Genomic DNA, 18,087 nt, shown 5'->3' on the forward strand with positions numbered 1-18,087 from the left:
TGTCTTGCAAATTGTTTAACATCATCAGGTTTATATCACACAAACATACGAACTCAGATCTTCATGCTGGCTTTCCCACTGCTCTGTGAACTTGGGCAAGTTGTAGAACTCTTGGGATTGGATTACTTCCAATTTCATTTTCATCCCATGGTTAATGAGAAATTTTGCATCATGAATGGTTTAGACCCTCTGTCAACTTGGGGATGACTTTGCTCTGGAGGGAACCTCTACTTTAAAACTGTATTATGTTAACTAATGTATGGCTAGTTAATAAGTGTAGAATTCTGTAGCTTCCTCCCCTCCCCTCTGTCTATTAGGACACTTTACAAATGTGGATGTGTTTGGCTGTCTACCGCTTGCCTGAAAATGCAGGCGGCATTGTAAAAACCCCATAATTTTGCTACTGGAAATCTGCATCATTTCAACATTAAAACGCTAATGGCTTCCTGTCTTTTTTGTTTTTTAAAATAGGTCTTCCAAGCTAAGATAATTTTTTGGAACTGCAGAATTAGTCCTAGCTACCAATGGGAATTTGGAGTCACTCTGAAATACATCCTGGAATAATTGTGTTTGACTGGAACCAAATCTTATGAAGTCTCCAAGGTAAAATGATTTTAACACATACCTAGAGATGATATCTTTATGAAGCATAAAGAATTTAGCCAAACTGAGTATCTTAGAGTTGATGATCCTTTATAAAGGCCTTCTTTTTATGTTGAATTTTTGGGAATTTGGGGAGTTTAAAAAATTTTAACTCTCATCTTTGAAATTATTTCAGTTTGTAAAGCAGTGTTTCAGCTATTCAGCAGGGTAAATGGTGATATTTTTAAGGTAAACCAATTTTGTTTTACATTTGGGCAAAATTGTTCAATGTAGAAGAAATTGAGGTATCACAGTAGATGTAGTAGGTGAGAAATCCTTTTACTGGCGGAGGGGGTCCTAGATTATTGAATGAAATAAAGAATCATTGCTCAATAGCTGCCCACTTATCCGTAGGCATTTCTCTGGGGAATCATAGCTATTGTTAAGTAAATACTTAACTTATAAATACTTTAGGCACTGGGAACTTGTAACTATTCACCCCGCACCGGTACGTAGAATTGTCCATGAAGAAGAAGTTAGATCAGGAATGATCACCCGAGATTTGGAACAGTGGCCCTTGAGACTTTGGATTTGGGGTTTGCTGTTGGGATCCAACCAGGAAAACAGAAACCATCCTGATAATGTGGAACAGAGGGAAGTGAATTCAGGGAACTGCTTACACATGTGATGGGAGAGTCAGAGACGTTAAGCAGAAGATACAGAGGCAGCGCAGAGATCGGCTACAGCAGGAAGCTTCTGCCATCCTGAGCCTGGTGGGACATAGGAAGGCAGCAATGCTGCTGGCCAGTGCTTAAGGGAAGGGACCTTCAGCGGAGCTGGATCCATAGTGGGCCCTTCTCTTGGAAATTGACACTGTGGAGGAGAAATGGCCACTCCATAGATCCTACCAAGACAGAGAAGGTGGGGAGAAATACCCTGCCCTTTCCCTTCCACCCCCCAGGCTCCAGCCAGGGTCTCCTATTGGTTAAGCCCAGCCAGGAGCCAGGTGATTCAGGAGGCTGGGAAATGCAGTGTATAGGTGTTACCCAGGGGAAGGGGAAAGAATGGTTCTGAGGGCAAAACAGGCCCAAGCTGGCCTAGAGTTTATATTTGAAACCTCTTCCCATGACATTTTAATGAGCATGGCACAGGCTTTTCTACCTCAGAGGATGAGTCTTCTCTTGAGGCTGATTCTCACAGCCCCACCAAGTAAATTATGCCTATGCCCTGGAATCTTCTGTCTGAAGATGGACAGTAGTGGACTGTGATGCACTGCCCAGAACCCCCTTCAGGAATGAAGGATTTATTCCCTCAACTGTTGGAAGTATTACAGAAGATGGCCTACAGCTTCTTTGAATTGTCCTCAGTTCAAAAAGCCTCCTTCTTGCTGGGGGACTCGCCCAACGATCCAGTGGCTAAGACTCCATGCTTCCAGTGCAGGGGGCGCAGGTTCGATCCCTGGTCAGGGAAATAAGATCCCACATGCCACGTGGTGTGGCCAAAAACAAACAAACAAACAAAACAAAACAAAGAGCCTCCTTGCTGAAGATTTAAGATTTTCCCTTATGTCCAAGTATAAAGGCCTGGCCCCTCACTCCAACTTGGTACCGCAGAGAAGGGGCGTCTCAGCTTTGGAACTGGCCCTAGGGTTATCTGAGGCTGTTTCCTCCTCCTGTCCTGCCTTCTTCTCGCCCCTTCCCTTCCACAGGTGATTCTCCCTAGAGCATCCTTTAAATAACCCCCTGCTCATCAATTTCCATCTCACAGTTGGCTTCCCAGGGTAACCAACTTTTGAGACTCAGGTCATCTCAGACATACTCTCCAGATTTGGTAAACTCCATTCAGACAAGTTTAGGTGATGCAGTGACTGATAAACACATGGAAACTGAATTTCACTTTTACTTTAGGTGGGAGGGCTTATAGCTCACCTGAAAGACCTAGTCTGAATTTAGAGACTCTAAATTCGGCGGGGCACTGTGCTTAGAGGGAGGGGAGCCAACCCACCAAGCAGGAAAAAGTGGAGGATAGAAAAGTTAAGAAGCCAGTAGGACACCCGTTGTTTTAAACTGTTAAACTTGGCAGGTTGGTTATACAGCAATAGAAAACTAGTACTCCATTCATCTGACTCTTTGAAATTTTGCTTTTTGGGCCATTAATTGCTACAAACTGGAAACCGGGGTACCTGATCCAGCTTGCAAATGTGTTTTGTTCAGTCTGCACTGTGGGTTTTTTTTTTTTTAATCTATTTATTTTTATTTTTGGCTGTGTTGGGTCTTCATTGCTGCGTGTGGGCTTTCTCTAGTTGCGGTGAGCAGGGGCTACTCTTCGTTGCGGTGCACGGGCTTCTCATTGTGGTGGCTTCTCTTGTGGCGGAGCGCAGGCTCTAGGCACGCGGGCTTCAGTAGTGGTGGCTCGTGGGCTCTAGAGCACAGGCTCAGTAGTTGTGGCGCACGGGCTTAGTTGCTCCACGGCATGTGGGATCTTCCCGGACCAGGGCTCGAACCCGTGTCCCCTGCATTGGCAGGCAGATTCTTAACGACTGCTCCACCAGGGAAGCTGTGCACTGTGTTTTTAAAACAAAGCAAATGGGGCTTCCCTGGTGGCGCAGTGGTTGAGAGTCCGCCTGCCGATGCAGGGGACGCAGGTTGGTGCCCCGGTCTGGGAGGATCCCACATGCCGCGGAGCGGCTGGGCCCGTGAGCCATGGCCGCTGAGCCTGCGCGTCCGGAGCCTGTGATCCGCAACGGGAGAGGCCACAACAGTGAGAGGCCCACGTACCGCAAAACAACAAAACAAAAAAACAAAAAAAACAAAGAAAATGGAATTACTTGCCAACATATAAAGTGTGTAGACTGGGTATCAGAAAACGGCTTTTCTTAAAAGTCGTTCCTGGCATTGCTTGGAGCAGCTGCTCCTAGACAGGTCTCTACACTGCCTGTTGTTCACCAGTGCTTTTGACCCAGGCAGCCTACACATTTATTTGGAGATATTTGAATTTTTGATCCTTGAGTAAGAGGGATAAGCCTTTGTAACAATTAGATCAATAACTGATATTGGGGTTAACAGCTGAAATTTTAAAACATTATTGGTGAGATAGAGCACCTCATTCAAAAATTCAGCAAATACGGAATTCTGGACCTACATGCTTTCCCTGTTAGTAGTAAATTAATACTCAATTTCCTGAAGTGAAAATATAATTAAACAATGGCACCTCAAGCTCACATAGGCTTACGTGTATATTCTTTGCCACCTTTCAAACTGATCCTAGGGTTTCTACTTACCATGTGTGTGTGCCGAGGTGGGGGAGACAGAAGACATGCTTTGTAAAATTAAGGCATGTGTAGGCCCTTCAAAGCAAAGAGACCCTCTGTTTCCATGTCAGTTTAAAACGTTCAGGGTTTCCAAGGCAAGGGGTAAAAAGATGTCAAGCTTTGAGTCCCTTTTAACACCGTGCTCTTCAAAGATAATCTTAGAATCTTGTCTTACTGTGGTTGCTTCAAAGGCAGATTGAGCCTCAAATCAGGGAGCAGTACGAGATCTTTCAACAAGATCTATTTGACTAACTTGTGAGAGGCCACAACCTACTTCCCACAGTGTGATGTGGGCACCAGGTCCCCAAGGCTGTGCCTTCCCTTGAGCATGGACTCACGGTTCTGGTTGAGGCACTGTGCGGCTCACAACCATGGGGTGGCTAGACCTTTTCTTCCAGGATTTCCTCAGAAGCTTTGCCTGTAGTGTTACCCAAACAGGGATCCATCCCCATGGGCCATGTCTTTAGTGTCTGCCCATGAGTGTTTATACATCTTGTGTATATGAAAAGGGGGTTCCTTTGATCCTCTATGGTGGATCTTTTATCCTAAATACCATGAGACATGTGCCAGGCAGAGCCTAGTATCACTAGAGTTTCAAACGCCAAGAGCTCTGACTCTTGCTTGAAAAAGTTAATTAAAAAAAAAAAGCAAACAGAAAAGTTAATCAAGTGCTATCTAATTTCCCTATAATATCATAAAGGGCAGAACGTTAGGGAGAGGGGGTGGAATGCACACTGGCTATTTTCTTTTTACTTACTCTTTTTTGGGGGGAGGGGTTGTTTTAGAATAGACCACACAAGCATATCTGTGAACTGAATTGTCTTTGAGCAACTGTCTGGGTATTGTCCATTCATATGAGGTGAAGTTTATTTTCCCAGGTTTATTGAGATGTAATTGACACATAACACTGTGTATGTTTAAGGTGTACAATGTGTTGATTTAATGTTTGTCAATTGCAAAATGATTCTCAGCATAGTATCAGCTACCACCTTCCTACTATCACATAGTTACCTTTGTTTTTATTTTTTTGGTGGTGAGAACATTTTTCTTAGCAACATTCAAGTATATGATATAGTATTATTAACTATAATCACCATGCTATACATTAGATCCCCAAACTTGTTAATCATGTAACTGAAATATTTGACCTTTGACTAATATCTACCCATTTCCCTCACCCTCAACCCTTGGTAACCACCATGCTACTTAACCTGTTTCTGTGAGTTTGTCTTTTTTAGATTCCACATGTAAGTGAGATCATACAGTATTTGTCTTTATCTGACTTATTTCACTTAGCAGTAATGCCCTCAAGGTCCATCTAAAATGTCGTATATGGCAGGATTGCCTTTTTTCTCATTGCTGAATAACATTTTATCATATCTATCTCACATCTTCTTTATCCATTTATCTGTTGATATCCATATGAAGTTGTTCCTATATTCACCTGTACTTGTTCATATTCCCATCAAACTTTGAGATTGGATTAATAAACTATTCAGCCAGTCTTCTAGGCAGAGGGCATTAATAAACAGTCAGAGAAACCAGGGGAAATCTCTCGAGCCAGGTGTGAAAATTTCTGTGGTTTCTTTCAGATGAGGAAACCACATATCTTCTATTTGAATCCAGCTCTAAGTGTGTCGCTTTTTAAATTTCATGCTATAAAATAGTATATAACCCCCATGTTCTATCAGGGCCACTCAGGCTACTCTCTAGGGATTCATAAATAGACTTCTCACCAAGGCATGTAGCTAACTTGGAAAACTTTTACACAGGGAGATCAGCTCAGTGCTTTGTGACCACCTAGAGGGGTGGGATAGGGAGGGTGAGAGGGAGACGCAAGAGGGAGGGGATACGGGGATATACGTATGCATATAGCTAATTCACTTTGTTATACAGCAGAAACTAACACAACAGTGTAAAGCAATTATACTCCAATAAAGATGTTTAAAAAAAAGGTATTTATTGAAAATTGAGTGAATGCACAGTGCAAATAAGGTTTGATTGGCCTTCAGTTTCCTTGTGGGGGAAGAAGTCCATAGTTGAGCATCTTCCCCTGCTTTCCCCACCTTCTCAGGATGGTGTTTGCTGAAAAGGCTTGTGTCACTCAGCCCTCACTAACTGCGTCCTGCTTTCTTTCCAGGATGAGAGTCTGTGCTAGGTCAGTCTTGCTGTCTCACTGGCTCTTTCTGGCCTGTGTGTTAATGGTGTGCTGTAAGCTGATGTCCGCCTCCAGCCAGCACCTCCGGGGACACGCAGGTAAGCCCTTTAAGCTCGTTACGTGCCACTGAGATCAATTAATAAAACCCTTTCAAACAGCAAAGCCCACATTTTATTTTATTATTTTTTAAATTTTTAAATTAAATTTAATTTATTTATTTTTGGCCGTGTTGGATCTTCGTTGCTGCGTGTGGGCTTTCTCTAGTTGCGGTGAGCAGGGAACTACCCTTCATTGCAGTGTGCGGGCTTCTCATTGTGGTGGCTTCTCTTGTTGTGGAGCACGGGCTCTAGGTGCGTGGACTTCAGTAGTTGTGGCACGTGGGCTCAGTAGTTGTTGCTCACAGTCTCTAGAGCACAGGCTCATTAGTTGTGGCATACGGGCTTAGTTGCTCTGTGGCATGTGGGATCTTTCCCGACCAGGACTCGATCTCGTGTCCCCTGCATTGGCAGGTGGATTCGTAACCACTGTGCCACCAGGAAAGCCCCCTAAGCCCACATTTTAGACACAGGTAATTGACAAAAGCTTTTGATGGTGTGCAACTAACCAGAGGAAGCATGAAATACAACAGGGTAAAGCAGTTTAATGGTTTGATGCTTAAAGAGTGTTGTTCCGGACATCCATCTAAAATGTTCTCCAGGTTTTTCCTTTTTTACCTTCTCGTTTCCTGAGTACACTTCCATTTTTTCAGTGATTTTTCTCAAAGAATCCTGGAAAACCAGCAGCACTTTGTGATTATATACTCCAGCTTCCTTTGAAGGCAGAACATCTTCATTAATAAACTTAAATGAACACTTCCAGGGCTATAGTGAAGGGAGCTTTCAGATAATTTTAAGACCCCTTTAAGAAAAGATGGTGAATGATTGAAAAGAAGAAAGGAAGAAAAGAAAAAAAAAGCAGTGGTAACTTTTACTCAGGACCTAAAATAGAATGTGTCTGAAGTTTTAGAGCATCATTCTGTTAATTTCTAGTGAGACCCATGGCTGTAGTTACTTATTTCTAAAGAAAGATGAAAATAATCAGTAAAGTACCTGTGTGTGTATGTTCGTGTGTGCTCCGCGTCCCCTTTCCTTGTTACATCTGCATTTAAAGTGACACAGACTTGGAAACTCCTCCGAGAATTGTGTTTTCCTGAATAATTCATATTTGTCAGTGGACTTGCTGCCAAGCAATTAATTTGCTGTCTCTGCTTCAGTAATTGGAGGTGTGGCAGTGCCAGACATGCTTTGACTTTTTAGTGAAAGAGTGAAGCTTGAACCCTAAACTATGTATGCGTCAGAATTGTAAAGTCTCTCTCCAAGAAAATATGTAGAGAAGTTTGTTAGTTATCCTTACCCTCAGATATACAGCAGGTGAAGCTCTCTACTTAGTTATTCTGATAATTTAAGGTTAAGACTTAATTTTAGGGTTAAGTTTTTTTTTTAATAAAGTTATTTGTTTATTTTTGGCTGCATTGGTTGTTCGTTGCTGACGGAGGCTTTCTTTAGTTGCAGCAAGCGGGGGCTACTCTTCATTGCGGTGCGCGGGCTTCTCATTGCGGTGGCTTCTCTTGTGGCAGAGCACGGCCTCTAGGTGCGCGGGCTTCAGTAATTGTGGCCCGTGGGCTCAGTAGTTGTGGCTCGCAGCCTCTAGAGCACAGGCTCAGTAGTTGTGGCACACGGGCTCAGTTGCTCCATGGCATGTGGGATCTTCCTGGACTAGGGCTCGAACCTGTGTCCTCTGCATTGGCATGTGGATTCTTAACCACTGTGCCACCAGGGAAGTCCTAGGCTTAAGTTTTTAAACTCTCTATGACTCAATTGTCCTTAAGTAATAGTTTCAAGAAGACAAGAAAATTAATGATTGAAATTTTAATGAATCAGCATAAAATCAATACCATTTGGCTGCTGTGAAAGTGCCCAGGCTAGTTGGTTATTGTGCTGTGTATATTTTGATGAACTTGCTGTCAAGGATAGAGCATTTGAAGTCATCCGGCTTATCTGTTTGATACACATCTCGTTTCTTGGGTGCAGGTAGAGAGTCAGGCTAGTAAAGAAGCAAAGCATTTCGGGGTGGGGGGTTATCACCAGCACATTTCCAGATGTCAGAGAGATTATGATGAAAAATGATTAAACTTGGAGGAAACAGGGGACATGACTGAAACTTCAATTTTTCTTTCTTTTCAGTATTCATTTATTAAAGGCATTATACTTTGGTTTTTTTTCTTCCAGGTTAGATTACTTATTTTTATCACCCCTCCACACCCAAGATATACACACTGGTAGTCTTTTTTTTTTTCTTCTTTTTAAAAAATTTTTATTGGAATATAGTTGATTTACAATGTTGTGTTAGTTCCAGGTGTACAGCAAAGTGAATCTGTTATACATATACATATATCCATTCTTTTTTTAGATTCTTTTCCCATACAGGCTATTACAGAGTGTTGGGTAGAGTTCCCTGTGCTATACAGCAGGTTATTGTTAGTTACCTATTTTTTTATTAGTTATCTGTTTTATACATATTAGTGTATATATGTCAATCCCAATCTCCCAATTTATCCGACCAGCCCCCCACCCCCCGACACTGGTAGTCTTTATGCGAACCTTCACTTTTAAATCTTTGTGGCAATCCTCATGTCATACCATAACCCTTTAAATTTGGAAAACGTGGAACTGTAGGGATAAATCTAAATTAAGATTAGAATTGTGTACACAAGAGATGCAGTGTCTTCCATATAAGCAAAGACTCTCCTGCAACAGGGAGGGTGAGAAGTCTGAGCAAAGCCTTGGCAAGTTTTGCTCAAGAAATGAAATTTTCATCTTAGAATTTCTAGATGATTTTATTTGGATTCTCAGCCCATTTTTGGTTTCTTTTTGTCTTTTGGGGGATTCTTCCTGCTTTCGTTTTTGGAACTTAAGTCCTTCTCACCCCTTATCTTAACAACCATCAGAGCAATCAGGATTGGCTCCTGCCCACAGGGGCTCTGTTCTCTCACTGGGGCTGCAGGCTGCATGAAGAACCATCTTCACAGAAGTGCAGACATGCCTCGTTTTATTGAAGTACAGGCATGCCTCATTTTATTGCACTTAGCTTCTTTCTTAAACTTTGCAGATCTTGCATTTTTTACAAATCCAGCATCTTTTGGTGCCATTTTTCCAACAGCATTTGCTCCCTTCATGTCTCTGTGTCACATTTTGGTGATCTTCACAATATTTCAAACTTTTCCATTTTTGCTCTATTCGTTGTGGTGATCTGTGATCCGTGATCTTTGATGTGACCCTTGCAAAAAGATTATGGCTCATTAAAGTTTCAGATAATGGGTAGCGTTTACAGCTATGAAGTATTTTAAAATTAAGGTATGTGTATTGTTTTTTCAGACATAATCCTATTGCATACTTAATTGACTACAGTATAGTGTAAACATAACTTTTATATGCACTAGGAAACCAAAAAATTCATGTCTTGCTTTATTGCGATGTTCACTTTATTGCATGGGTCTGGAATCAAATTGGCAAAATCCCTGAGGCCTGCCTGTACCCTTTGCATAACCACAGATGAGGGCTTCTGAATCCTACTGTGAAGTCTTATTCCCTCGTGGGTTTCTTAAGCTGTGTCCTTGATGCCTGGAATATAATGGGTGCTAAATGAATATTTATTAATAGGCTGATTTTGCCCATTTGTCACCCTGTGATCAATTACGTAGTTTTCTCCTGGTGGTAAAAATTCCAGAAAATAATAGGCAGGTGTGAAAAGATAGGCTTTTAACTTTTTGTTGACTATTAGGGTTCTCCAGAGAAACAGAACCAACACAACTAGTTTATTATTGATATAAGGTATTGGCTCACACAGGTATGGAGGTTGAGAAGTCTCATGACCTGCAGTCTGCAAGCTGGAGACCCAGGAAAACCAATGATGTGGTTCAAAGGCCTGAGAGCCAGAGAGGCAATGGTGTAGGTTCCAGCCTGAGTCTGAAGCCCTGAGGTCCAGGAGCACAGAGGGCAGGAGGTGGTCAATGTCCCAGCTCAACAATCAGGCAAAGAACAAATTCAACCTTCTTCTGCTTTTTTGTTCTATTCAGGTCCTCAAGGGATTGGATGAGGCTCACCCACAGTGGGGAGGGCCATTGGCTTCACTTAGCCCCCAGCTCAAATGCTAACCTCTTCCAGAAACACCTTCACAGACACATACAGAAATAATGTTTAAGCAGATATCTGGGTGTCCCCTGGCCCAGTCACATTGTTAATTTCATATAGCCTTCTAGGTATTTTTTATGTAGTCATCTATATTTTATATATTTTCTATACTATTTTAGATTTTTTGTATCCATACACCTATCCTTCTAGAAAAAGGCATGTATATACCAGTATGTGTGTATGCACAGATGTCTCTTCGTGCACCCTGTTTTGTACCTTGATTTTTTTCCCCATTTAACAATAAAGTTTAGAGGTCTTTTTCATGTGAGTGCGTGCAGATCTATATCACTCTCTGTAGCATTGCATAGTCATCTATTGTATGGATGTGCCATAAGTTATTTGATCACTCCCAATTTTGGTGGACATATAGCTTGTTACCATATTTGTACAAATAGATATGTCCTGACTTCAGATGAATTCCTAATAGTGAAATTGCTGAATTAAAGTGCATGTAAATGTATGGGAGTAGGCTAATTTCTGTGACACATAGACCAAGTAAATATACATAATGGCTTAAATAAAAGAAATTGTATTTCTTGCTCATGAGTGCTGGGTGGGTAATATGTCAGCTGGATGTTCTCTACTGTGGTCTTTTTGGAGCCACAGTGGATGGAAGTTCTACTGTTTTCAACCCGTGGCCTTAAAGGTTGTTCTAGAGTGGTCTTCATTCCAGCCGGCTGGAAGGGAAATGGGCATGGATGATACACCTGGGAGGTGTTGCTGAACGGGGTTAGATGCTGACTGCATCCCTTGAATTGTCCTGCCATTGGCTGCAGCTGAGGCCCATGGCCACACCTTACTGCCTGGGCTGCTGGGAAACATACCCTAGCTGTGGGCCCAGTTCAAAGAGGAGACAATGATTTTTGGTGAGTATCCTGCAGCCTTTGACACAACGCATTAAGGTTTTAATAGTGCAAAGTGCCCTCCCAAACTTCTGGACTTAGTTATACTTACACGAGCAGTAATAGTATGATAGCTCCCCTTTCCCCAGACCCTCATCAACTCTGGGTGCTATCACGTCTTACTGTTTTGCAAATATGGTAATGGAAACTGCTGTTGGATTGTCTCGTCTTGCAATTCTTTTTTTTTTTTTTTTTTTTTTTGCGGTACACGGGCCTCTCACCGCTGTGGCCTCTCCCGTTGCGGAGCACAGGCTCCGGATGCGCAGGCTCGGCAGCCATGGCTCACGGGCCCAGCCGCTCCACGGCATGTGGGATCTTCCCGGACTGGGGCACGAACCCGTGGCCCCTGCATCGGCAGGCGGACTCTCAACCACTGTGCCACCAGGGAGGCCCTTGCAACTCTTTCTGGCTAAGTACTCAGTGTTCTGGGGGACTATTTGTATTTGTTCTTCTTTGCACTATCTTATCCTTTATCCGTTTTTGTCTTGGCTTTACTGATTGTTTACTTGTCGATTTGTGAAAGCTTTTTGAAAATTGAGGACACCCGAGTACTTTGACCATCATTTTCTTGTTTCTTTCTGCTTTTTCTTTGCCCACTACTCCCGTTCTAGCAAGGCTGTGTATTCCAGCAGGCTGTGTGAGTGTGTGTGTGTGTGTGTGTTTGTGTGAGTGAGGGGTGGGGAGAGAGATGGACAGAGAGGGAAATGGCGGTGGGAGGGAGGTGTTGTACATTTCTCTGATGACCTTGCAGTGGCCACGTGGAGTTTCTTCCCAGAATTGCGCTCAGCTGGTGACAAAGTCAAGGGTCAGACCTGAGAAACTCTGGTCAGATTTTCGGGTGTATCTGAAACAGCCTGAGAGTGGGAGCAAGTTGCAGAGAGTTAACTGAAGAAGCCTCTGTGCAGTGTCCAGAAGGACCCCTGACACCGTCCCAAGAGTTTGTGGTTCATGCTGGCCAATTAAGGAACTGTGTCCCTAGGAAACACTAGTTAAAAGTTTTTTGGATGCTTTTAATGGCTCAGATTAGGAGAGTGGCTTGTTGATGGCTGTGTATGAACAAGGAGATATTTCACAATCCCATCTCCACCCATACCTCTAAGACAGAGAGGGAGGGGAAGAATGTGGGACACCACCCCTAATCTGGGCAGATCGGATGGGGTATTGTTAGGTGTGGACCGAAGTTTCATTTTAGTTCAAGTGTAAGAAACGAAAACACTCCTAATTTTCACAGCGTTGGTGGTAGGAATTTTTCTTTAAGGCACATGGCATTGATAATCTTTCACAAGAGTCCAGAGGTAGTATCTTTAAGGAATTAGGAAACACAAAAGGCCACTTTGTTGCTTTTAAAATTCTACCTGACATAATAATTGAGTAGGAGACATGGGCTTCTGTAGCCCCGATCTGTAGGAAAGGTATGAGAGCCATTTGGTAGGTTAGTTTCTTTTAAAAGGAATCCAGAGTTAACTCTATTAACTCTAGTATTTCTTCAACTAGCAATTTGTCCTTTTGTTCCATCTCGCCCCTCCCCAGTCCCATATGTAACATCATTTCCCCACAAGAAGGCAACACATGTAATGCAGTGGAAAGATGCTGATAGGTTCAGAAACTTGAGAGTCATTTGGAATTAATTGGCTGGTTACATGATGAGTTTAGAACACAAAACACCCTACATCCTGGAGATTTATCCCTGGGAATATTTGGACACTTCAAAAATTTAAATTTTCCCCTTTGAAAACAGAAGCATAGCTACTTTTCCATTATAGCTGAGAGACTTGGGAACTGGCGTGCTACTGGTTTACAAGTTCATTTTAATAGTTCCATTTCTGCAGAGAGCTTTAAGTATGACTGGTTTGGGGTGTTTTCATTCCAGCAGATGCCATGATGCCTAGCTGCTATTTAATATACTCTGTTTTGGTGTAAAATCTCTTATTTAATATATTCTGTCCAAAGTATTAAGGGCCCAAGAAACTGGAGCACAACTGAGAATGAGGCAGCAAAGCATAGGGGGTCTGGAGTCAAACATAACCCTGGTTATGCCACATCCCAGCTGTGTGACCTTATCCAGGTCACATAACCTCTCTGAATTTGCTTCATTATCTGTAAAAATAGAATGATGTACATGCCTACCTTATGGGGTTATTGGAATGATTAGCTAAGCAAGTAGGTGAAGGGATTAGTACATAGTAAACACTCAATAAATGGTAGCTATTTTCATATTTAGAGGCATCCAAAACGAAAAGGAGTCTGGAAATTTTCAAGGAATGGTTGATGGCTTTGTATGTGTAGGGAGATGTGATCAGTGGCTTAAGGTCTGAAGCTTTATCGTGTAGGAGAGAAAAAGGCTTGTTTTTCATTGTCCTAGAAGCTTACTATAATGAAGAGAATTTCTTTATGAAGACTGGGGTTTCAGCCCAACTTTAAGAAAAAAGAAATTTCTAACAAACAAGGCTTCAAAAGCTGAAAACAGAGTGACCCAAGGATGCTGAGAGCCCCTTTTCCTCTTGGCCTTCAGCCAGATCTTCTGTAGAGGGGGCACCTCACTAATGGTGGGCTGGCGTCAAAAATTGTGACAGGTCTGAGATTTCTTGCAAGCTAACAGGATAGCATGTCCGTTTCCTGGATGCTTGCAGAAGACATGAGATCCCTGGGTCAGAGAAGAAGGATTTATTCTCACTGCACACTAAGCAGCAGGCATCCAGGTTAGCTTACATTCTCCTTTCATACTTGGGCTGGTTACAAAACTTCTTTGGGGCTCAGTCTCTTCTTCTGTAAAGTGGGGATAATAAACAATAAAAGTCATCCTTAAAGAGTTGTAATGAGGAGTCAGTTAATACCGGGAAAGTGCTAAGAATTGTGTTTGCGCAGTAAGTGTTTAATAAATGTTAGTCATCTTTATTGAGAACTGCCTTCTCCTTTTGAGGGAATCCCGTCTTATAGAGATTCTGTAATGTTTAAATTTATGGAAATTTAGGTTTTCTGTTTTCTCTGTTATAAATGATATATACAGAATATGAATGTTGGGCTTGTGTGCTTTGGTGCCTTGTGTTGTTTTTAACTTTGGTTAAATTGTATGAAGAGTGCACCTAAGTTTGGGCTCATATTTATGTCCCCTATAAAGGCTGAATTTTTATAGGAACCCTGCTGATGATTTTGATGGGAATGACTATTTTAGCCCTCATCTTCCTAATAGAAGAAACTTCTATTTCTTTCCAAGCAATACAGATGGTTTTGAAAAATATTTTGTCTGCATTGCCAGAGTTCTGACACTAGGGGGCAGGCAAGGCTTAGAAGAGCTAAATAGCGAGAAGCAGGACTCTAGCCTGATGCAGCCATTGTCTAACAGAAATGGGGGAGCCACATATGTAATTTTAAATGTTTTATAACCACATTTAAAAAGTAAAAAGAAACACGCAGGTTAATTTTAATAATATATTTTATTTAATCGAATACACCCAAATATGATCATTTCAACCTGTGGCCCAAGCCACATTCTAAGCACTCAATAGCTACATGCAGCCAGAGGCCGGTGTAATCTGTTTAGTACAGGGTAATGAATTGGGTCTTAACATTACTTTCTGAAAGATTAGAGTTATGACTTATTTATATTTTCATGGGTCAATCCTAGGACACAGTGTTTTATCTCCCTTTATTTCACTTAATTTCTTTTCATGTTTTTGGTTTTAGTTCTTTTTATTTTTTTCCTAAATGACTGCATTTAAATTCAGGAAAAGTTCCAGGTAAGTGGGGTTTGTAGCCCTCATAAAGGGTGGGGAAAATGGTTCCATTTCCTAATGAACTGCCCATATGATCATTCTTTGCAAGAGCATATTTTTTAGGGAGAGAGAAGTAGCAGGATAGTTTGAACGTGTATGTGTGTGTGTTGGTGTGAGGGATGGCTTCAGCCATCAAGACTTTTTAAAATAAATTTATTTATTTTTGGCTGCATTGGGTCTTTGCCGTGTGCGGGCTTTCTCTAGTTGTGGTGCGCGGGCTTCTCATTGCAGTGGCTTCTCTTGTTGAGGAGCACGGGCTCTAGTCCTGTGTGCTTCAGTAGTTGTGGCATGCAGGCTCAGTAGTTGTGGCTCGCGGGCTCTAGAGCGCAGGCTCAGTAGTTGTGGTGCACGGGCTTAGTTGCTCCGTGGCATGTGGGATCTTCCCAGACCAGGGCTTGAACCTGTGTCCCTTGCATTGGCAGGCAGACTCTTAACCACTGCGCCACCAGGGAAGTCCAGCCATTAAGTCGTAAAGTTATTCCCTGGAAGCTTACTTTGACCCATAATTGGCGTTTATCCACTGGAGTGAAATCCAGTGGTACAGTTTTAATATGGTTTCTTCCGTAACTGTTTCTGTCTTCCTGCCCGGCCCCCAGTGAATGGTTACTTCTTTAACTGTATGGGTATATTTTTATGTAGGCAATTCTACAGGAATAACCTTTATTTTATAAACAAGAAAAAGATTTTGGAACGGGAGAAAAGCCTGTGTTTTGGTAGTGAAGAGGGCATCTATTGTGATGATGCTTACTTGATTCTCTATCTGGGGAGTTTTCCACTAAACAACATGGAGGCCCTACCATATCTATGATATATTTGAATCTTGCAAGGTGGAGCCCAGTCAACTATATTATTTAATAGTTGCCTGGTGAGTATCAGAACCACTGATTCAGAAGAACAAAAAATCAGGTTTGACTCAAGCTCTTGTTAAGCTACAGTTTGATTCCGGTGGTGATGCGTCTCCATTTCATTCTCACTATATGTTGCCAGGCCGAGCAGAGGTGTGTTTTCTCCCTCTAACGGTGACCTCTGTATCCACCTCTTTGGAAGGACTGTGAAAATGCTTGGTCATTTTGCACTGGCAGGGCTGTTCCTGGATGCTAAAAGCTTGTAGTGTGAGGGATTCCATTGACCTCCCTTGGACCCTACATTATTTTTCTCTAGTTCCATCTTGATAGGCTCGTCTTATTCTCGATGTTTCACAAGAAGGGAAAGGAACAGATTATATGAGGTGTTAAATATTTGACTTCTCATCTCCTTGCCTGCAAGTTCAAGCCCCGGTGCCACCGTCAAGGTCAGCTTTGCAAAATATCTGACAAATGAGTGTGCTTCCCATTCTTTTTCGTGGGAAGGAAGGGTTGTTTCACTGACAGGAGAGTAAAGAATTTCAGTTCCTTAAATGAGCTTGTGAACCACCCTATGTGGCAGAGAAGGCTTTTTCTCCTGCCCCTTTTTGTGTCTTTGAGGCAGAAGAGGCAACCCACGGCCTTGGAAGAGTTCTCTGGGTAGTTAGGAAAGAGATTCTCCTTACCCTTGAGAAGAAAATTCCTCTTTCTTCTTTCAAGCCATGCACTTGAACTTATCTAAACAAAGCCTACAATTTGGGGTTTAAAAAGCCAGGGGTCAGTATATCATCTGTCATCATTATCTGAGGAAATAAGAATCTTTTGTCCCATATAAGGAAAATAAAATCATTTGGTAAGAAGAATCAGCAGGCGTAAAGATGGCACGGGAAGGAAAAAGAGGTTTTGTGTCTTTCTAGGTGTAGCTTGGATGCTTGAAATATTTTGGCCCATATGGTGGTCTCAGAATAGCACAAGTAATATTATTAATATTAATAATATTAATGAAGGGATATTCAAAAATCCATTAAAACAGATTAATTCACTCTGAGAAGACTGTGTGTTCAACAGTTAAAAACTTTTCCACACCTTATGCCATGTACCATCAATGCATATGTTTTAGGGAATGTCTGAAATCAGCTAAGAACTATAACCAATTTGAACAGGCTAGGAGGGCCTGAAGGTGGGAGCATCTCGGACTGTGCTCTCTTTTCCTGTTTCTTATCTGTTGTGGAGAGTCAGAAAGGGAAACAGGAGAGAACTTTGTTTCAGGAAAAAAATAATGTGGGCACAAAATGAAATAAATGAATAAATCCACCAGCAGGTTATTTTTCTGTAGTTTGTCACTGACTTTGCACAGCTACCTGCTAAAGGGCTGGAAATTAATACCAGCAATCCAGGGAGGGGGTTGGGGACTTGAACAGCTTGAACCTGGCACAGAGTTAAGGTGTGTGTCTTCTTCCCCCAAACCAAACACAGTTGTACGCTTTGCTATTGGGGAAGCATTTGCAAGGCATTGTGGAAGTCATTTTTTGCAAGAGGAGCCTTGAGAGGCTGATTGGATTTGAGCCATAGAAGTGAACTTGTTGCAGTTTTCTCTGCCTGTCCCCCTCCACAGATGTCCTGCAGTCATTAGGAGACTTCCAAACTGTCGACCAGTGGAGGCCAGCGACTTTTAATGGGGGATATTCTATGTATTTGAGCTTCTGCTGGTCAGTCTTATTTGATAGGAAATAATGACTGTATGTAAAGCAAGAAAGCAACAATCAACAATGTTTTTCTAGTTAGTGGACATCTAGAAACTTGAAACATTCACACTCAGCATTTTGGTTGCCTGATGTGTGTGTGCGTGTGTGTATGTGTGCTCCAGAAGAAAAATTACGGAGTTTGATTTCTCCAGGTGGGACCAAAAAGGTTATTAGCCTGTCTCTTCTACTGTATGTTAGGTTGATCTTGAGTTTGTTTTCCAATGTGCTGACTTGGTGACTCTTGGGTGTGTGACACGTCGGAACCTGGATTGTTTCTCTAAGTCACTGAAACCTTAAATTGAACCCTATTAATTTTAGAATTTGTGATGATCCTGAAATGATAGGGTTGACATTTACCCATGTGCCGTCTACGAAAGGAGATTTGCTAAGCAAATAAATAGTGTAAATATGTTTGCCTGGGAGCTGTTGAAGTTATCTTAAAAAATGGTCAAGTGCTTTGGAAGCATTTATTTAACATGAAATAAAAATGCTTGTGCCTTGGCTCTGTGAAGTCCTAGCTATGTGAGTTATTGAATAACAGTTATT

At 42.0% G+C, this 18,087-nt stretch overlaps 1 protein-coding gene across 4 annotated transcripts in view; it reads left to right on the top strand.

The window, feature by feature from the left end:
• The first annotated feature begins 483 nt into the window (after positions 1-483).
• Positions 484-18,087, top strand: part of TAFA4 (TAFA chemokine like family member 4) — a 126,333-nt gene continuing 108,729 nt past the window's right edge. For 3 of the 4 annotated variants that reach the window (XR_014295451.1, XR_014295452.1, XM_082637790.1), the window contains exon 1: positions 6,033-6,148. Coding sequence is in view for 2 of the 4 variants with exons in the window: in XM_082637790.1 (XP_082493916.1) it covers positions 6,034-6,148 (115 nt within the window). In the remaining 2 variants the exon portion in view is untranslated. Of the gene's footprint in view, positions 604-6,032; positions 6,149-18,087 lie in introns of those variants that run through there. The other variant, XM_082637789.1, reaches the window with a different exon arrangement.

The sequence above is a fragment of the Mesoplodon mirus genome (assembly GCF_964341445.2).
Source record: "Mesoplodon mirus genome assembly, chromosome: 12".
NCBI lineage: Eukaryota > Metazoa > Chordata > Mammalia > Artiodactyla > Ziphiidae > Mesoplodon > Mesoplodon mirus.